This window comes from Vipera ursinii, assembly GCF_947247035.1.
Source record: "Vipera ursinii genome assembly, chromosome: 1".
Taxonomy (NCBI): domain Eukaryota; kingdom Metazoa; phylum Chordata; class Lepidosauria; order Squamata; family Viperidae; genus Vipera; species Vipera ursinii.
In genome coordinates, this window is record NC_139512.1 from 274,147,703 (window position 1) to 274,168,100 (window position 20,398).

At 36.9% G+C, this 20,398-nt stretch overlaps 1 protein-coding gene across 1 annotated transcript in view; it reads right to left on the reverse strand.

Annotated features, from left to right (window-relative positions):
* Positions 1–20,398, reverse strand: part of SYNE1 (spectrin repeat containing nuclear envelope protein 1) — a gene marked incomplete at its 5' end in the record, with an annotated part of 320,362 nt that overhangs the window by 104,320 nt on the left and 195,644 nt on the right. The window contains 8 exons of the mRNA XM_083348719.1: positions 311–502; positions 3,545–3,718; positions 4,451–4,645; positions 6,663–6,824; positions 8,719–8,886; positions 10,654–10,794; positions 12,592–12,792; positions 19,414–19,557. Of these exons, the coding sequence (XP_083204845.1) occupies positions 311–502; positions 3,545–3,718; positions 4,451–4,645; positions 6,663–6,824; positions 8,719–8,886; positions 10,654–10,794; positions 12,592–12,792; positions 19,414–19,557 (1,377 nt within the window). The remainder of the gene's footprint in view (positions 1–310; positions 503–3,544; positions 3,719–4,450; positions 4,646–6,662; positions 6,825–8,718; positions 8,887–10,653; positions 10,795–12,591; positions 12,793–19,413; positions 19,558–20,398) is intronic.

Sequence of the window (20,398 nt, forward strand, 5' to 3'; positions counted from 1 at the left end):
CTGAGAACCTTGCCAAGAAAATTTAGGGACTGGTCAAAGCAGTTGCCAGGAGTTAAGACTGACTCAAAGGAGTGTCTACATGCACGCACAAACACACAGAGAGAGACAAAAGTAGAAAGTGGGGAATAAAACTGAGCTAGTAAATCAGCTCAGGCAGTTTGTTATTTAATTATGTCAAATATTACATCCCCCCAAAATGGAAACGTTATCCCAGAGTATAGATTCTTAACAGTAAACATTGTATTATTTCCCAATTGCTACATATAAACCCCCAAAATACCTTTACAACCAATTGAAAAGGGCTCCTTACCTGGATATTGATCTGCTTGTCATGAAGGATTCTCTGTAGTTCCAGAAGACTTCCCTTTAGCGTTCTGAGTTTCAATGCCAGTTGCTCAGCCTCACCCTTGGTTTGAGCTTTTCCTTCCATGAGGAGGTTTTCGTTGTGTACAGACAGCTCAGACAAAGTCACCACCTTCTGCTCAATTTCCACAAGCATATTCTGAAGCAGCAAAAACAACGAAACAAATTCATACATTCTGAAACATCCATCAAAAACCCACTTCGCTCTTTCTTCAACGAAGAAAAGCAAACTAATTCACATTATTGCTGAGTATTTTCTCCCCAATGTTCTCAAAAACATACTTAAGATATTTTGCATTTATTTTTCACTTGTAAAAAAAAATCTTCAAAAATTTGACATTGTTTGAAAAGAAAGATGTAAGTGAGAAATATATGTTGGATGTTCCTGTTGCTTATATGCCAATGACATCCCTAGATTATTGCAATAGGCAGATCTCGTTTAGTTAGGACAGCTTGTGTCTTATTTTTCTACTTCGTGTACTTCTGCACTTCTCAGCCTTCCTTCCCTCCTTGCTCTCTTGAATTGATAAGCTTCTTCTCACAGTGGATATTTCTGATTGGTACAGAAATGGCCTAAGATCCTCTGCATAATCTTCTTTCATTTAGAGCGACTTAAAGGGACAAATCTCTGGCATATTTATTTTGAAATGCAGACAATTTATTTATATGCAGTCTAAATATTCTGACACCCACATCTAAGAACTTCTGGGTTAAATTATTTGCTGCTTGAATCATGTTATATTTTTATACAATTCTGATGTTAACATAGATTTGAGGCAGGCTAGCAGTTTGTCTAAACTGGATCCAAAGGCAATTACGGTATATAATGAAGATTAGATGGCTGATAGAAACTCCAATGAAATTAATATGGTGCAAATTATGTATTTGGGTCATGACACAAGTAGTCATTCTCATGACATGGAAAGATGCACACACGTACACATGCATGCATGCACACATATGAAATCACTCTCCTATTACAACAAAGGAACAGGTAAAATGAAACAGGTAAGCCAAGTCTCTTTCTAGAGTATCTTCCAACTAGACACTTCTCTGCTTTTATAAACACAACATTTTTAGGTTTTTCACAGATTATCTCTCATTTCTCATGCAAATCAGATCACAAGAATTTAGTGACTTGTTTCAGATTGTACAATAATCTTCACCTTTGCTTAAACAAAGTCTTGGAACTTTATGCCTCCTGCTAACCTCTTCTCCAAAGGACAATCATTTAGAGTTTAGAAAGACTCTTTTCCCTTTTAAAACTACCTGGTGTTTCAAATCAAATCAAATCAACATTTAATGTCAAAGTACATGTGTACAATGAGATTGGCTGAGCCTCCCCCAACACAACTCACAGTGAAGACAAAAGAAAAAAAATCCCTAACCCAGTGAATCCTACTAACAAACACACAATCTTATTGCACCATGTGAACTTATTGCACAACGCGCCGGCCCCGCAAGTCTATCATATTATGTTGACATGGAGTTATTTTCCATTCAGGACTCTTGACAGCCTATGGGTAGAAACTGTTCCTCAGCCTGTTGGTGTGCCTGGCTATGCTTCTATATGTCCTACCTGATGGTAGGAGAGTGAAGAAGTGCTGACCAGGGTGTGAGTTGTCCCTGAGGATTTTCCTCACTCTTCTAAGGCAGCAGGCCCTAGCGATGTCATCTAGTGGTATCAGGGGACAGCCCACAATGTTTTTTTGCTGTGCTCACCACCCTCTGTAGTGTCTTTCTATCTCCGGCTGTCAAGCCAGCATACCACACCATAATGCAATGTGAGAGGACGCTTTCTATAGTGGACCGGTAAAAGGTCATCACTCGTTGTTCCACTTTGTTCTTTCGCAAGACCCTAAGGAAGCGGAGTCTCTGTTGGGCCTTTCTGGCCACCTGGGTTGTGTTTATTTCCCAGGTGAGACCTTCACTGAGGTAGACTCCCAGGAATTTAAAGGAGGAAACTCTCTCCACACAGCCCCCTCGATGTAAAGTGGGGCGGGTTCCTCTCTTTTCTTCCGGAAGTCTAACACCATCTCCTCTGTCTTGTCAATGTTCAGGTGCAGGTTGTTTTCTAGGCACCATGAGGATAGTTTTTGAACCTCCCCACTGTACACTGTTTCATTTCCACCTGTAATAAGACCCAATGCTGTGGTATCATCTGCGAACTTAATGATCGCAGTGGTTGGGTCAGACGATACACAGTCATGTGTGTACAGTGAATACAGGTAGGGACTGAGCACACAGCTCTGTGGCGAGCCAGTGCAAAGCTTCAGGGAGGTGGATGTGACAGATCCAACTCTCACTGTTTGTGGCCGGTCCCTCAGAAAGTCTTTGATCCAGTGGCAGATGGAAGAGGGAAAATCCAAGTCAGTCAGCTTTTCGATAAGGATGCTCGGCAGGATAGTATTGAAGGCCGAACTGTAGTCAATGAAAAGCATCCTGACATAGTTTCTGGGTTTCTCCAGATGGCCCGCTACAGAATGTAAGGCAGTAGCTATGGCGTCATCTGTTGACCTATTCCCCCTGTAGGCAAACTTAGGCATGTCCTAAGAAGTTGGAGAACCAGTCTTTCAAAGCATTTCATCACTACAGACGTTAATGCGATAGGTCTGTAGTCGTTTAGGCAGTTAATTGCTGTTTTCTTCAGGACTGGGACAATAGTGGCTGCTTTCAAACATGATGGGTTTTTTTATTATTACGTTTGCTTTATTATATGAATATGTGGATTATTAAGCAAACCATGACCATAAATCATGCGCTGATCTTGACTTGTTTCAACAAACTATAATTTAAACTAACCAGAGTTTAAGCTTCTCCAATTTAAGAAAATATTTTTTTCTCTTCAGTAATTATTTATAACTCTTAGAAGTTTAAAGCATAAAATTTTCACTACTGAAAGACCTAAAAATTACTTGCATTGTAGCTAGACTTTACTGCATACTTTAAGCCTGAGAAATCACCCACCCACCCATTTAACTTGTCACCAGAAATAATGCCCTGTAATTTAATTTTATTTTGCCACAGTTAAAACTTAGCAACTCTAAGTTGCTAAGAGCTGACACTGATTTGAGGGCACATAATGAAAAACAGCATTCCTGTGGGTAATGTTAATTTAATAACCCATAGGAAATCTCTGTTAGTTACAGCAGAATATTTAAACAGGAAGATTTTTTTCCACCTGGCAGTCCACCAATTGAGAATCCATATCCATAGGCTCCTCTTCAGTCACCACTGTAGTATTTAGAGATGCTTTTGTGTTCAGAAGCCAGTGATCAAGTTCATCTGCTTCAGAGCGATACCTTTGCAGAGCCTGCTCTTGACGCTGCTCTTCTAGTTGCTCACTGAGTTTCTCCTGTGAATTACACATTATGATTTGTAATGCATTTGTTTTCAAATGTCTGACATTCTGCTAGGTGATCTCCTAGGTGGAAGGTGCAAAAATAGTCAGGACAGACTCACACATTGAGTTTCTCGAGGAGAATGGGGAAAAAAAAGTTGAAATGGGCTAAAGAGCTGACAGAAGGGGAATGTTAGCCGGAGAGAAAGAAAGGGAGAAAATGGCTAACATGGATTGGATTAAAGTAGTTTCAGATTTCTGAAGTTGTGCACGTTCCTGGGTAATAGAAGGTCACCAAAGAGGAGTTAGCACAATGTGCATAGAGGAGATAACAGTTTGAGAGATTCATTTATCCCAGTCCAGAATTCCCAGGAGAGAAGATCTGGAAAGAAGAGAATATTAATTCTTTTGCTGGCCATGAGACTTAGGCTTAATACAGAACCTTAAATTAAGTCTATGCAGGATTTAGTTAGTAATTGCTGCACTGTGTGAGGGGTTGAGCCTGCCCTGTAGAAAAGCAAAGAGAAGTACTGCTGCTTCTGCAGCAATATTGCAGAATGGGAATTTCTCATGTGCAGCAAACCGTGCAACTGAAGCATGAAGGAAACCATCCAGCCATGGTGTTGCTGGATTATAGAGTTAGAAAGTGTCAGCTTAGTCCAGCAACATATCTGCAGTCCCCTTTGAAAAAAATTAATTTATATTACTGAACTGTGTAATTAAAACTTTCTTTCAGCATCCTTGTACCTCAAGAAGCTGCTGTTTTCCTGAAGCTTTCATCTTAATAGTTGCCATTCTCTCTGCTAACACGGTAAGCGTGGACTGCAGAGCCAACTGCTCAGCAGCTTCTGCGTCTAGCGGCTCAGACACCAATTCCTCCGCTAATGAGGTTTGTAGCTCACTTATTTCCTCTTGGAGCATCAGAATTTCATCCATCAAAGCCTATTAAAGACAGAAGTTAAACAGGACCAGCTTAGTCACCTTATACCCGGAAAAACATGTCCTAAAATGGTTAATAAAGTTTGAACTGCCGAGTTCCAATAGGTACAGCTAGTCCTTGACTTACAACAGTTCATTTAGTGATCGTTCAAAGTTACAACGGCACTGAAAAAAGTGACATGACCAGTTTTCACAGCTGCAACCAATTTACAGCCATCCCCCCTGGTCATATGCCTTGGTGGAGCAGTGGGCTAATGCCTCCTTAAGTAACACCAGCTGCCTGCAATTAGTGCAGGTTCGCATCCCACCAGGCTCAAGGTTGACTCAGCCTTCCATCCTTCCGAGGTAGGTAAAATGAGGACCCAGATTGTTGGGGGCAATAAGCTGACTTTGTAATAATGCCGCTTGGGGGTGTGTGTGAAAGCCCTAATAAGCAGGCATATACATAGAATGAAGGCTATTGCTAAGCTTGTAAGCCGCCCTGAGTCTTCAGAGAAGGGTGGGATATAAATGGAATTTAAAAAAAAATTCTGAGGTTTAGCAACTGGTTCATATTTATGACAGCTGCAGAGTCCCAGGATCAGATGACCACCCTTTTGTGATCTTTGTGATCAAAGTCAACGGGAAAAACAGATTCCCTTACCAACGATGTTACTAATTTAACCACTGTAGTGATTCACTTAACAACTGTGGCAAATAAGGTCGTAAAATGGGGCAAAACTTACTCAACAAACATCTCACCAACACACATTTTGGGCTCAATAGTGGTCGTAAGTCAAGGACTACCTGTATTATAAACTGAATAGCACATGCCATTGGATCCTGTGTATAGTACCACAGAGGAATGCAAGATTTTAATTGCTTTATTTAAATATTTATATAATGCAGAATCACTTAAACAACTAGGCACATTAGAATTACAGTCAAAACCAGACCAAAATGCTCTATTAGGAATTGATATTTATAACCACGATATATTAATTTATTTAAAATCAATGAGTTAAGATTCAGTCTTGTGGCACCTCCACATAAATGAATGACCAGTCCTGAAAATGACTTTGTCCTCGACTTCTCCTATATCCTCTACTTTAATGTCCATTCTCTGTAGCACCCAATCATAACTCTCTCTAGTAAGCCAATGTACTGTAAGGATGCAAAAAAGAAAAGAAAAGAAAAAGAAAAAAAGCTGTCTTTCATAAAAAGGAAAAGACACTCCCTCTTTCCAAGCTCCTTTGAGGGACTGGCAAGGATAAAGATGGATGGTGATGAAGCAGAAGGCTAGGGGAGTACACAGAGAGGTTAATGCACATTTTGTTAATGGAACAGGATTTGTTTTACTTGATGATTCATTCAAACAGACTTGTTTGAAGATTATATGGGCCTCCCCAGCCTATCTGGAATGAAATCAAAAGTTCAATTCATTACTCTACCTGCACTTTACTACAGTAAAAACAAAAATAATGAATGGGTACTTGGCAAATACATAATAGCTTTCAAGTAATACCCTTTCCCTTTTAAAATACTTGTTTTATATTTATATATATATACATATATATATATATATATATATATATATATATACACATATATATATATATACTTATATATATATTTATATATATGTTTCAAATGTTAACTATTTAGATTACCTTGCTAGGCCCCAAACATGGGGCAAATCTTTATTTCCTGTTTTCAGCCTATCTTGAAGGCTATCGAACAGGCAGTAGTCACACCGGACAATTCATATATTTGTGTAAATTACTAAATTCCCTTTAATTCTTTGTTAGTAATTTACACATTTATATATATATACATACATATATATATATATATATATATATATATATATATATATATATATATATATATATATATATATATATATATATATATATCACGTTCTAAAAGAAAGCAGAGAATGAAAACACGCGTCACATAACTTTGCCATACATTTGGATCTGAAGACCAGATCCAGCTGAACAAGAAACAACTTTGTAATATGCTTATTTATTTATTTTACCTGGTGGCCAGCCATCTGGCTTTCTGGACTCTTATGACTGTCTAGAGTGTCATTTAATTTCACCTCAATGGTTTCCATTTTTGTTGATATAGACTGAAGAGAATCTTGGTATTTCTGCTGACGTTCAAGAGCCTCATAAAGTGTACGCTGTTTTTCACTAATCTAAAAAATATATATTTGTAAATAGAGATTAAACTTTTGTATTAAACAATGAGAAAATGCAGTGAACTAACAATATTTTAATGAAAGTTAATTTAACAAATGTCATTAAACAGAAAAAGGAAGCATACGTAGGTATATACAATAAAAAATAAATAGAATACATTTTTTAAAATATGAATAGGTAAAGGTTCCCCCGCACATGCGTGCTAGTCGTTTCCGACTCTAGGGGCCAGTGCTCATCTCCGTTTCAAAGCCAAAGAGCCAGCACTTGTCCGAGGACGTCTCCGTGGTCATGTGGCCGGCATGACTAGACACCAAAGGCGCACGGAACGCTGTTACCTTCCCACCGTAGTGGTCCCTATTTGTCTACTTGCATTTTTACGTGCTTTCGAACTGCTAGGTTGGCAGAAGCTGGGACGAGTAACAGGTGCTCACTCTGCTACGCGGCACTCGGGATTCGACCCGCCGAACTGCCGACCTTCCGATCGACAAGTTCAGCGTCCTAACCCACTGAGCCACCGCGTCCCTTCTTTTTTTTTTTAACAACATACAATTTACCACTTAGTGATTTTACCTTAGGATTTTAAAGGACATATTACTGCAGAGCTTTTTTGATAAACATTATTACAATGAAATTTATGTTGCCAAATTGTTGCAAAACAGCTCTCAATCTCAAACTACAATTAAATTGCTTTTATCCTATATAAATAGGAGTTTTGCTGAACTTTTAGTATCACTACAACAGACATTGCATTACATTTTTCTTACATAGGGGTGGTTTCCTAGTAGTCTTCAAGAATTAGTTATTAAGAATCTAGTTGATAAATTTAATGATAGAAAATCTATTGTTTATTTCATATAATTTCATTTGCCATTAATCCTCCTCATAGTATTCAGGATGTTCGTATTGAGTTTGCAGCTGCTTTTATTCCTAGACATCCACATGTTGGCATGAAGTCACCTATTTGGAATCCGACTAGTACCTGACTATTTACTAATTTCAAATAGTATATTTACAAAGCAGTTGATAAAAAAAACCCTTAAATATAAGGACATGAAATGAACACAAGCTAAAACATTTCAGAAAATCAACAGTCTTAGATTAAAAACATAGCAAAAGTTACCTGGTGAATATCTTTAAATCACAGTGCCCTTTGTTATAGCTTAATTTTTTGCTATAACTTTGTTATTTCAAAGAAAGACCCCTACTGAACATCTTTATATCTGAATGGCTGATATGGAAAAAGCAAAAAGACCTCCCAGTATCCTCACATATTAAACTTTATGGACTTTAGGGGTCACAATGAGATTTAAGTTTGGGAAAAAGAAAAGACTGGGTGTCAGAGCAATGGGTCTTGTTCTGTACAGTATAATCACAACACTCATTAATAATCCAGGAGCCACATCTGGAACTGCAGCTAAAGCTTCAAATATGCAACAGCATTTGTATTGTGGATTACTCCTCCTGAATATTCCAGCTAATCAGCTATGCCGAATTATTTATTAACTGTGATTTTTGTTTTTCAAAAGTCAGTATTCTAGTATTCCTTGTCCAAAAACATGGTCGGTGCTCTCCCATTTTGGCAATCTTATTCCCTTTCAGATTTTATGGAAGCATGCTAATACTTTGTTTGTAGGCAGTGCTATTTAGAATACATAAGAAATAGGACCTGTAGGGTTGAACAGATCAGGCCTCATCTGATTATTTAAAAGTGTCTTGTGACTTCTGGAATGTGAAGTTGAACAGGTTATTCAAGGCCTCACAGTTCCAATGCAATCTAACTTTCAGTCTAGACAATGTATGTTTGCAAGTATTTATTTTGACATAAACAGGAATCCCCATCCACATTATTGTCAATATTTGCTCCATTCTTCCTTACACCAAAAGACTTACCACATTTTTCAGGGTCTCCCAAGAACGTTGTAAATCATCCAATTTAGTACCGGAAATGGTTTCTAATCTTGCTTCACAGGATTCCTGAGCAATCGGAGCACTAGGCTGAATTTGGGATGCTTCTGTCTGCAACTGTTCAGCAGATAAGGCTTGATAATAAGCAATGTCCTATGAGCATGAGGTAAAATGTTGTATTTTCAAAAGTGCTGAAACTTCAGCTTATTATTGAATTTTGAAAAAATCCTAGTTTAGTACTAAGGTCTTATACTGTAGTTCCCAATTAGCATTATTTTTATTTTGTTCCCATCACTTTTGCTTGTACTTATGTAAAAAAAAAAGACCACAAACATCACCACATACAGTTTAGAAGATGGCTATTACTGATTTAAGTAAACACAGAACTGAAGAATTATAAATGTGGCATTGAAGAATTAAAATTTTTCCAATCTTTGATTTAACATAAGTGATAAACATATAGTATTGCATCCCAGTGTTCCAGGAAACCTCATCAGCCAGACAAGAATTTACTTTAACCACTCACATGCTATTTAAAATATACATGAAGCCAATGACAGAGATAACATAAATATTTGATTTCAGATGTTACATGTATATTTATGATATCCACATTTTTCATTATTTGCATTGGAAATAAGATTTGTTTCCTAAACAAGTTTCTGATATAGTTTAAAGTATCACTGACAACTATTTTTTCCTTTTAGGTACTTCAAAGATGTTTTAGATGTAGGCTTTGAATTATCTCAATAAAACAACCAAGTTCTTTACAGATTCAGTTTCTTCACTGACTATAGGATATTTGCTTCTAAGATTATGATGGCATTTAGTTAGATCCATTCTTCATTCCACATACATATTTTTTGTGCTACTGAGTGCCCATCAACCCCAAAGTATGATGAAGAAGATATTTCTTTCATCAAATGCTTCACCCATTTTTCTCCTAACGTTTCATCATTCAAAAGCACTTTATTCGAAAACATTTCAGGTTTATCAAGGTTTTATTTTGCATGTTTGAGATGATGCCTTTTATTATGACTTTGGGACATTTATTTATTTATTTATTTGCTTCTGACAATTCTCATGAATTCTCATAAAACTTAGTTTGCAACATCTGAACATCTTTTCCTAGCCTTCAAGCAAATATCCTAGTAAAAAAATGAAGGCTGGAAAAAAGATTGTATATTTCAGCAAGGTAATGTTCTGAAACATACCTGTGAAGTACTTAAAGGAAAAGTAAAGTTTTGGATTGTCCTTCACAGTCCACAAGTTGAATATTACTGAAAATCTGTAGGAAGATCTCAAGTTTACAGTACATGCAAGGAGACCTCAGAATCTACAATTTTCACTGTTTTACTCCATTTTATACTTCTTTTCATTGTAAAGAGAATGATACAAAGTGATTCCAAAATACTTTTGGTGGATACAAGGGCTGGCACCTTACGTAGAGACATATGCAGATACATACTAAATGAACCTTTCTGTTGAAGATACAACACACACACCCCACCCCAAAGCTGGAATCATATGAATAGAATGGATTATTCCTGCATAATCAAAACAATGGAAAACACTGTATCTCTTTCTGCAGCAATCTAGTGACAGAATCGAGACAAAGAGGCAATGAAATGTTTCTAATATGTTAGCATAAAGTTGTGTTTTCTCAGCTTCTTTTACAAGTTTGATATGCTAAACGAATTTTGCAAGTTGAGGACGAGTGGGGATTTCTTAATTGTAAAATAAAGGTTCTATATTTGCAAAGCATGAATGATCTATACTCAGCAGGTTTGTTTTTTTCCTGGAAAAAAATATCTCTCACTTTACTGAACAAATGAGATATTGTGCACTGAGGACCACAGATGTTTGCAGACAGCACAGATGAATGAATGCTGAGAGAGAGAGAGAGAGAGAGAGAGATACCTGATTAACAGAAGCATCAGCATTAGCCACAGGTGAAGGAGAGCGACAGGCAGGAGGAGAAGAGATCTCACTGTTGCTTCCCTCTTCCCCAGATTCCTCAGTAACTGGTGACAGAAGTGTGTGACAGCGACCAGCCGTCATCTGCCATGGGAAATGCATCCCAAAGGACAGGAAGATCATTTAGATACCAGAAAGACTTTGCAATTCACGTCTTCAAAAATGTGGAGTTTCATCAGAACATAGTTTATAAGAGTCTATGCTCCCTTCTCAAACCTGCATACCCATCAACTATAGAGAACAAGATGAACTGGGAATCTTCATACTACTTGATTCTTGAATCTAGGTAGGTTTTGGCAGGCAAAACATTTCCCATCTCTGTAGGTGCCGGTCAATACCTCTTTTATACATTTTTTTTTCTTTTTGCCTTCCCCCCACCTCTTTCTCCTCATCACTAGGTAGCAGCGAAAGTATGTTAGCAAAGGTGATGAAGGATGAATTTCTGAAGAATTTACCTAACAGCTTTATTTAAAAATTAGTACAACCACAAAAACACAGGTATTAATACTACCAAGAAGGAAACCACATGGGGAAAAAATGCAGAGAGAAACAACTAGAAGATATAGCTAAAAATAATGCAGTTTTTCTCCAGATCAACCTACAAACTGGGGTTGTATGGGATTCTTAAGCTCCTTTTTGTAGCCCCTTATAAATTCATCAGCATAATGAAAACCAGTCATGTATTTTTGCATCCATTTATATAGATGAAATAGTTCTCACCAATTTATGTCATCATTAATCTACTGTTACCTTTTCTTCAGCACAAAAAATTTAAACACAGACCCCTATCACTGTTGTGTAGGAATAATGCAAAAAGCAGCTGATCAACATGTAAAGATAGGTGATTTTTACATATTATATATAAATAAATAAAAATAAATATGAAAATATAAAATAACTGAAAAACAATAATCATTTAGCTCCATTCAACTCATTCAAGTGGAGCTTCAGTCATCTAATAGTTTTTATTTTGTCACCCCTGCCCATCGTCCATCAAATTTCCCCAGCACCCATTTAAGACATCTTATATGAGGGTAAGTACAGGAGCCTAGGAACCAAATAAAACTGAGGAAATAGAAACAGTTAAGTCCTCTTTTATTGGAGTTATTATTGAGATTTCCAAAAGTATCATATGGCACTTCCCCAGTGATCACCAGGCAAAACAGATGAGCTGAACACTAAACTATTACCAGACGTAGATAGGAGAAATGCCACCTATTGCTGGGCAGTGATGAAGATCTTTTAATTTTGTTCTGTAATTTATATTTTAAATTTTAATTTTCTGATCTATAATGGTAAAAAATATTTTGATTTAAAAGTCTTGGGGAAAAAATATGTTCTCCTGTTTACTGTTAATAGCTAACACAGAAGCATTTTATTCATCTATAAAATATTTTAGTTTAAACTTCTGTAACAATTTACCACTGCTGCAGATGGTTAATTTATATGCAACGTAACATTTTATTTTAAATTTTTCTTCAGTTCTGCATTTAGACATCCAATCTGCATTGGATGTACAAGCCATATTTTTTTTTAAAAATGAGTTATTAGAGGTATAGTCCTCAACCTAACTTACTGTTATTTAAAGTGAATGATTTACTGTTTTTAGCGCTCATATATATAGTACACATATTTTAAACGGCTGGCTTACACCCATCTGATGGTTGACAAAGTTAATTGACTGATTTCTCTTCATTTTTCTGCACATCTTACCATTTTGCATAAACTGAGTTCATTATCTTTTACTCCACAACATTCTGACATCTCTTAAAAGCAAGTAAACAACCTAAATGATTGCAATCCTGTTCACAGGAGTGTGAGAAACAATACTTCAAATAATGATCCCGACAGATAAATGGGAATGACGTGGTCATTGCTTACCATCACTACGGACGGGTGAGCAGTATGTGCAGCAGGAAGCATGTCTTCTGAATCCAACTCGTCCATTCTTTCTGAAAGCCCTTCTACCTCTGTCACTGTCAGCAGCATAGTAGCGTGCTTGGCTTTCATTGTTAGCATCTTGCACTTTGAATTGAGAGATGCAATTTGCTCTTGGTATCCTTTGATCTTCTGTGCCAGCTCCTGAGAAAACCGCAGGATCAGTAAAGGCCATAAGGAGTACAAGCTAGCAGCAATTCTGCTTCCGTTAGAGAAAAACCGGGCTCGCTTCTTTAAGATCAGCCAATGAAATCACAGCTCTGTGTTTCAGACGCTCCATATTAGCCACAGCAGTAGCTGAACCACAGGATGTTGATTGTGGAAAAAAGAACAAGTCAGGCTGCATCACAGGCACACTTAACCCTTTAACAGAGTCAGCTATGCAAATGAACTGTTCCCTTATCACAGGCAAGGAGATTAAGCTGGTGACAAAGACAAAGCATTTCTACACAGGATTCTGCTCAAAACAGGGGAGGGACAGGAGGAATAATTTATGCCGTCACCTTCCTGCAAGGCACCAAAACCAGCTGAATGTCTCCAGATACTACATAGCAGGGAAATGAGGTCATGCGATAACTGGAAGTATTTTTTTTTTAAAAACTGCTGTTTCTCTTTATGAATATACAGTAGTTAACAGAGCAGACAATAAAATGCAAGGCTAACAAACGCTGTTACTTTATTCTTGCTGTTCTAATATGCTGGCTTTACCAGGGGCATTTGCAAAAACAAATGGGGTTATTAAAAAGACCTATTTTTTTGTAATTGCTTAAGAAGAGCAATAACGGGGATTGCATCCAGATTTCATTTGGAATAAAACACGCACACAAGCATATTTAAAACTAAAATCCAAATATCAAAGTCTGCCTTTCTGCATCAAATACACATTTAGGATTGTCGTTGTTGTTGTTGTTGTTAGTTGCGAAGTCGTGTCCGACCCATCACGACCCCATGCACAACGTTCCTCCAGGCCTTCCTGTCCTCTACCATCTTCTGGAGTCCATTTAAGCTCACGCCTACTGCTTCAGTGACTCCATCCAGCCACCTCCTTCTCTGTCGTCCCCTTCTTCTCTTGCCCTCAACCTTTCCCAGCATTAGGCTCTTCTCCAGTGAGTCCTTCCTTCTCATTAGGTGGCCAAAGTATTTGAGTTTTAGCTTCAGGATCTGGCCTTCTAAAGAGCAGTCAGGATTGATCTCCTCTAGGACTGATATGTTTGATCTAATTTAGGATTAGATCTGTTGACTCAACCTGGCTGACAAAGCAAATAAGGATTGCAAAACAAGGCTACTGTGATATAGAAGTTGCTGCTTAACCCTTTAACTGAAGTGTTTCGGGTCAGGTTTCTAATAAGCATATATACTGAGTTAGCATACCGTATTAGCTTCAGAATGCTGTATAGAAAGTGAAAAAGCAAAAATAGCTGCTGATTCTTATCCAACGTTACAAAAGATGGACACATACAGAAAATTAACTAGACATGGACATTTTTCTTTCTTTACAGGTGCTTTTGTAGCTAGGCTCCCAACTGGTACATAATAAAGTCTACATTGCATTTATAGTTCTTAAAACAAATGTCCAAAAGATGGACAAGAATAAAGTGCCATGGACAATTGAATGCCAGTCCACTGCAACAGGTTTAGTTTGAAATGCTTTTGTGAGGCAAAGCACCTGAGATAAAGCTGCTATACAGGCATCAACTACTATTTCTGCCCCAAAATGCATGGATCTCAATTCATGATGATACATGAGTAGGAAAAAGAAACTCAACATCTGAATCTTGACTTTCCTCTTTCCTCCTCTCTCTCTCTCTCCATCTTTCTGCTTGAGTCCTACACTTTGCAATCATTGTCTTCCCTTATATCAACAGATTTTCTAATATTTGTGGTAAAATTATTTTATCAATCTATGAATCTTTGCCTGTGAGCCTTTCAGATCCTGTATCAATTTGGGTGGTAAGTTTCCCAAATTTGTATAATATACTCTGGCATATGGAGTATAAAGAACTTTCCAGCAAAAGGCATGTATGCACCTAATACAGCTAGTCCTTGACTTACAACAATTCACTAAGTGACTGTTCTAAGTAACAAAGGCACTGGAAAAAGTGACTTATGATCATTTTTCACACTTTTGACCATTGCAGCATTTCCATGGTCACGTGATTTACATTTGGATGTTTGACAACTGACTCCCATTTATGATGTTTGCAGTGTCCTGGGATCCTGCCATCACCTTTTGCAACCTTCTGAGAAATATCAGTGGGGAAACCAGATTCACTTAATAAACATGTTACTAAGCTAACTGCAGAGAACCACTCAACAAATGTTGCAAGAAAAGTCGTAAAATGGGACAAAACTCACTGAACAAATTTCTCACTTAGCAACATAGATTTGGGCCTCAATTGTGGTTGTAGGTTGAGGACTACCTGTAGATTGAATACCCTTTTGAGATGAGCTGTGAGAATGTAATCATAGCTTGATACTGCATAGTACAAACTAGTTTGTATTTCCAGATGAACAGATGTAATGCTGTATAGATCATTATTTCTCTGTGGCATTAATAGCTGCAGTTTGTCACATCTGGATACTACCAGTGAGAAACATGGTATAGCAATAGCACCAATTGAAATCTGGATCATAAAGCCTGAATCAAACTTATGCTTTTAATAATGCTATGGATGAGGGATCACTTGATCTATACCAGAAAATTGAAAATTTAATCAAATGAAGCTACAATTGAGGGGTCCTTGGTGCTCTCTGAGCTTGCTTGTTTTCTTGCAGACGTTCATTACCCTAACTAGGTAACATTATCAGTGCTAGTCAGTGCTTTTTTTGTAAAAGAAAAAGGTGCCGGAACTCACACATGTCATACAACCCACCTTGCCTACCCTACAAGGTTCCATCCAAAAAAGGTGCCGGAACTCCGTTCTGAGCGTTCTATGAGAAAAAAAGCCCTGGTGCTAGTCCTAGCACTGATGATGTTACCTAGTTAGGGTAATGAAAGGTTTGCAAGAAAACAAGCAAGCTCAGAGAGCACCAGGGACCCTCATTTCAACCCTAAGCTACAAATATTCTCCTTCACTGGAAGCTAGAATTGAATTGATTCTACCAAAGATTGCTTTTAATGGATCTCACAGTCTTGCTCTGAGGAGCTACGAGTTGAACAAAAGCCTATTAGACTGAGTTTCTTAATGATCTATGTAAAAGGAGTGGAGGAATGATTTTAACATGGAAAATAATTCTTGATAATGTCTCTTTTCAGTATTCCAGTACATATACTTTAATCTAGTAAACAAGCTAAAACAAAATAAGAAACAAAGTACTGCTATGTTTGGTGGTATAATATATGGTCAATTATTAAAAAAAACTTTAATTATTGGTTACCTATTTAAAAAATGTTGGAATATACTGTTTCAAGTATGGAGCATCAATAATCAAAATATAACAAATCATAGAGTACATATAGTTCTTTTCTCAATGATTAAGTCCAAATTAAAATCTACCAGACAAAGAACTGTTTGGAAAGAATTATATATCTTACTGAGAACCATGGCCTCAACAATCTAAGCATATACTTAGATTGTATAACCAAGTATAAGTATAGATATATAAGTATAATCTTATTTTCCTGGATTATCCTAATGTACTCTTTCATGTATAGAGCTTAAATTGTCTTGAGTGCAAAGAAGATCTATAAGTAAATAAGTGGAAGAAATTCTTTCCATGTAACTGGATTAATGCAAAACCAACTATTGTACATATATCATGTCAATCAATCTTTTTTTATTTAGCTCCTGGCTATATAAGGAGGTTTTTCCACAAATAATGTATCCAAATAAAAAAGCTCAGTGGAGAAATTGTCAGTATGTGTACTGAGACTGATTTATAGCAATTTTGAGAGTGATTGCCTCAGCCTCCATAGAAATATCCACAATATAACCAGTTCTGAAGATGAAAATAAATTTGTAACTCAATTGTATTGGTTAATGGCTTTGTTTCTTTCAGAATAATATGTGTTCTCTTATTCTGGTATTTTCTCATATTTTGCTCTTCAAAAAAAGCTGTTGGCATAACCTGTTTTGTATTTAAATATTTCCGTTTGAAACAAAGTGATCTCCTGACTTTGTTGCCCAGCAGGTTTTTACAGTTCATATTGTACCTAAAATAATTTAGTATAGTAAAAACAAAAACTAAACAGAAAAACACCACCCATCCTGAATGAAAATTTAAGAGACTGACTAGCAAACTTTCATTCCATATAATAGTTGTAAGGACGCTGCTACTCACATGAAAAAGAATGTAATATAAATGTGCATAGTTATAGGACTCATTTGAAATGATAATGAAATAATGAGTATATATAGCTCAGTTCAGTCTGAACATATGTTTTCTTCCTTCTTTGAGAGTTTTCATTCTTTAATCCCTTTTAATTTTAATACATAAAAATAGTTTAAAAATAATACATTAGCTTGTAAGAGCAGCAGGAAAAAAAATCCTAAAATGATTCAGAACCAAGTGTTCATATTTTAGAGATATTACTTTGCTTTAGCCACTACACTGATGGTGTTTTCATTGCAAACAACAACAACAACAACAACAACAACAACAACAACAACAATAATAATAATAATAATAATAATAATAATAATAATAATAATAATAATAATAATAATAATAATAATAAGTTGGAAGGGACCTTGGAGGTCACCTAGTCCAATCCTCTGCTCAGGCAGGAAACCCTATACCATTTCGGACAAATGGCTGTCCTGTCTCTTCTTAAATACCTCCAGTGTTGGAGCATTCACAGCTTCTGGAGGCAGGTTGTTCCACTAATTGATTGTTCTAACTGTCAGAAAAGTTCTCATTAGTTCTAGGTTGCTTCTCTCCTTGACTAGTTTCCATCCGTTGCTTCTTGTCCTGCCTTCAGGTGCTTTGGAGAATAGCTTGACTCCCTCTTCTTTGTGGCAGCCCCTGAGACACTGGTAAACAGCTATCATGTCACCCCTCGTCTTTCTCTTCATTAAACTAGATATACCCAATTCCAGCAACTGTTCCTTATATGTTTTAGCCTCCAGTCCCCTCATCATCTTTGTTGTTTAACAAATATATTTAAGTAAATGTATAGTGTTATTGCATTACTTGTTATCCTATACAACCAATTCACAGAATGTTTTTCAATTTATTCCAGAGGCAATCCCTATGTGCCATCTAACATATGACATATTATCAATAGTTTTGGTATATTGATTAGATTATATGGGGAAATGAATGATGATAATCTGTTAAAGCAATTTCTTGTTTAAAGAAAAGTTAAATTAGGACCAACTAAAAAGATGAGAAAGGAAGGAAGCAGTGGCAGAGCACTTTTGAAAAACCTTGCCATGAAAACTGCATAGACTTGAATAGGCAGTCTCAGAGAATGAAACACGAAGGGGGAAAAAAGACAAACAAAATAAAACATGCCCAAGATCCCTGCTCTATGCCCAACAGTTGTTCAAAATATTTGCCTTTATAAAAATAGTTTACAGATCAAACTCAAAATTATCTTCACACTTTAAAACTGTATCGTCTAGGCCAGGGGTCAGCAACCTGAAACAGTGAAAGAGCCACTCGGAACCGGTTCCCTCACAAAAGGAAAAACTGGGAGCCGCAAAAACTGTGTGCGCATGCGTGTACATGCGCGCATGTGCAGAACAGGGTTGGACTGAAGAGTGGAGCCAAGGCGAGATATGCACCTACCCTGCATATTTGAATTGATTGGTTGAACTTTTTTAGTCCCACTTTTTTTTTTGGACTGCACATGGCAGAGGACTGGGAGCCGCAGGGGACGGCTGAAAGAGCCACATGCGGCTCCGGAGCCACGGGTTGCAGACCTGTGGTCTAGGCATTAAACCTGGTCACATAAAAGAAATATACTTAGAGCATAAGGGAGGTTTCCCTTCTCAGGAAACATAGGGGCATTTTGGATGATTTATGACTCTACTGATCTAGATCATTGTTGCTTGCTACAAAAAAGAGCTTAGAAGGTGTTAAATTTGTTCTTGTGGATTTCTGAATAGAGAGCAGAACTGAGATAGTGAGGAAAGGGCGTAGGGAGAAGATAGCTGTTTGTGCCTGAACAAAGTCTGCCAACCATTTTCCTTGTTTTGTGTTTCTGAAAAACCAGGTACTTTAAGAAAGGAAGCACTATGTATTAGAAAAAGCGAAAGAATCATAAATAAATAAATACACAAATAAATAAATAAATAAGCCTTCTAAGGAAACCATTAACTGTTATTTACGCAAGCATTTGATAAGGGTGATAAGAATTGGTCTGTAGATGTTTATATCTTTATAAGACAAGATTGTTATATTAATATCAGTGATATATAGAGAGAACGGGCAACATTAAAATATAGACGATGGTACACCAAAAGGGAGACCAATAAATTCATTATGACACGTTATATAATTTGCTATGTGTCATAAAGTTGTTTCTCTGAAAGCGTATCTAATAACCCCAAAGACAATTAAAAGTGAGTAGGATATAACTCTCAGGATCTAAAATAAAAAGTCTAGAAGATGATCACCAAAAAATGGTGTCAGTTGAATGGAGCTATAATAGCTACATTAAGAGCTGTTACCAATTTCAACTATCTATTGTGAGAAAAAAGGCAAAATTATGAGATATTTTCTTTCCACAGCTCTGTTATAGTAAAAGGATCATAGGAAAGCAAAGTGATTTTTAGCATTTAAAAAACAAAAGTCATCCTTGGATCCCAGTTGTAATACCTCGTGGCATGAAATCTGGGCTTCCAATTCTTGGATGTTACTTGTAGATATGGGCTTCTCTTGAATCTCGTGATGGGCTTTTTCTATCATTTGCTGCAGATGTTTCATCTCTTGTTCATACTGCTCATACTGCACTACTGCTTCCTAGAGAGAAAGAATAAATAGTTGAGCCTGTCAAATAAGATAATTACTTCATTAATTTAGTATCATCATTACAATCATCACCTAAAACGAGGAGGGCAAAGTTGCAATCTCAAAGTAAGATTTATTTCTAAGTAGATATGTAATATGCCACAGATAGTCCACAACGTATGACCACAAGTGAGCCCAAAATTCCCATTGCTGAGCAAGACGGTTAAATGAGTGTTGCCCCATTTTAAGACCTTTCATGCCACAGCTGTTAAGTGGATCAACTTCAGTTAAGTTAGTAACACGGTTGGTAAGAGAATGTGGCTTCCCTACTGACTTTGCTTGTCAGAAAGTTGCACATGATCACATGACCCCAGAGCACTGCAATCATCATAGATACATGTCAGTTGCCAAGTGCTTGAATTTTGATCACATGACCACAGGGATTCTGCAACGGTCATGAGAAAAATGGTCACGAGTCATTTTTTTCAGTGCTCATGCAACTCTGGTCACTAAACGAATGATTATAAGCCGAGGCTACTACCTATATACCAGACTAAATAAATGTGACCAAAAGTAAACTCCTTGAAAGATTTTCTCACTTTAGCTTCATCTCAAATCACTGTATATTTTTTTGTCTGCTTACGGTTCTTAGTTTAGCTCCCCTCACCCTTCCCATAATGATACATGTTCATGAAAAATCTAGGTCTGGTTCATCCATCATCATCATTCATATGAGTCTAACATGCAACTAGCAACAACCGACAGTATACAACAAACTATACTTTCAAACAATACATAACAATTTGGATGACACCAATTCATACTTTTTCACATACATTTTAGCTCTTTCATT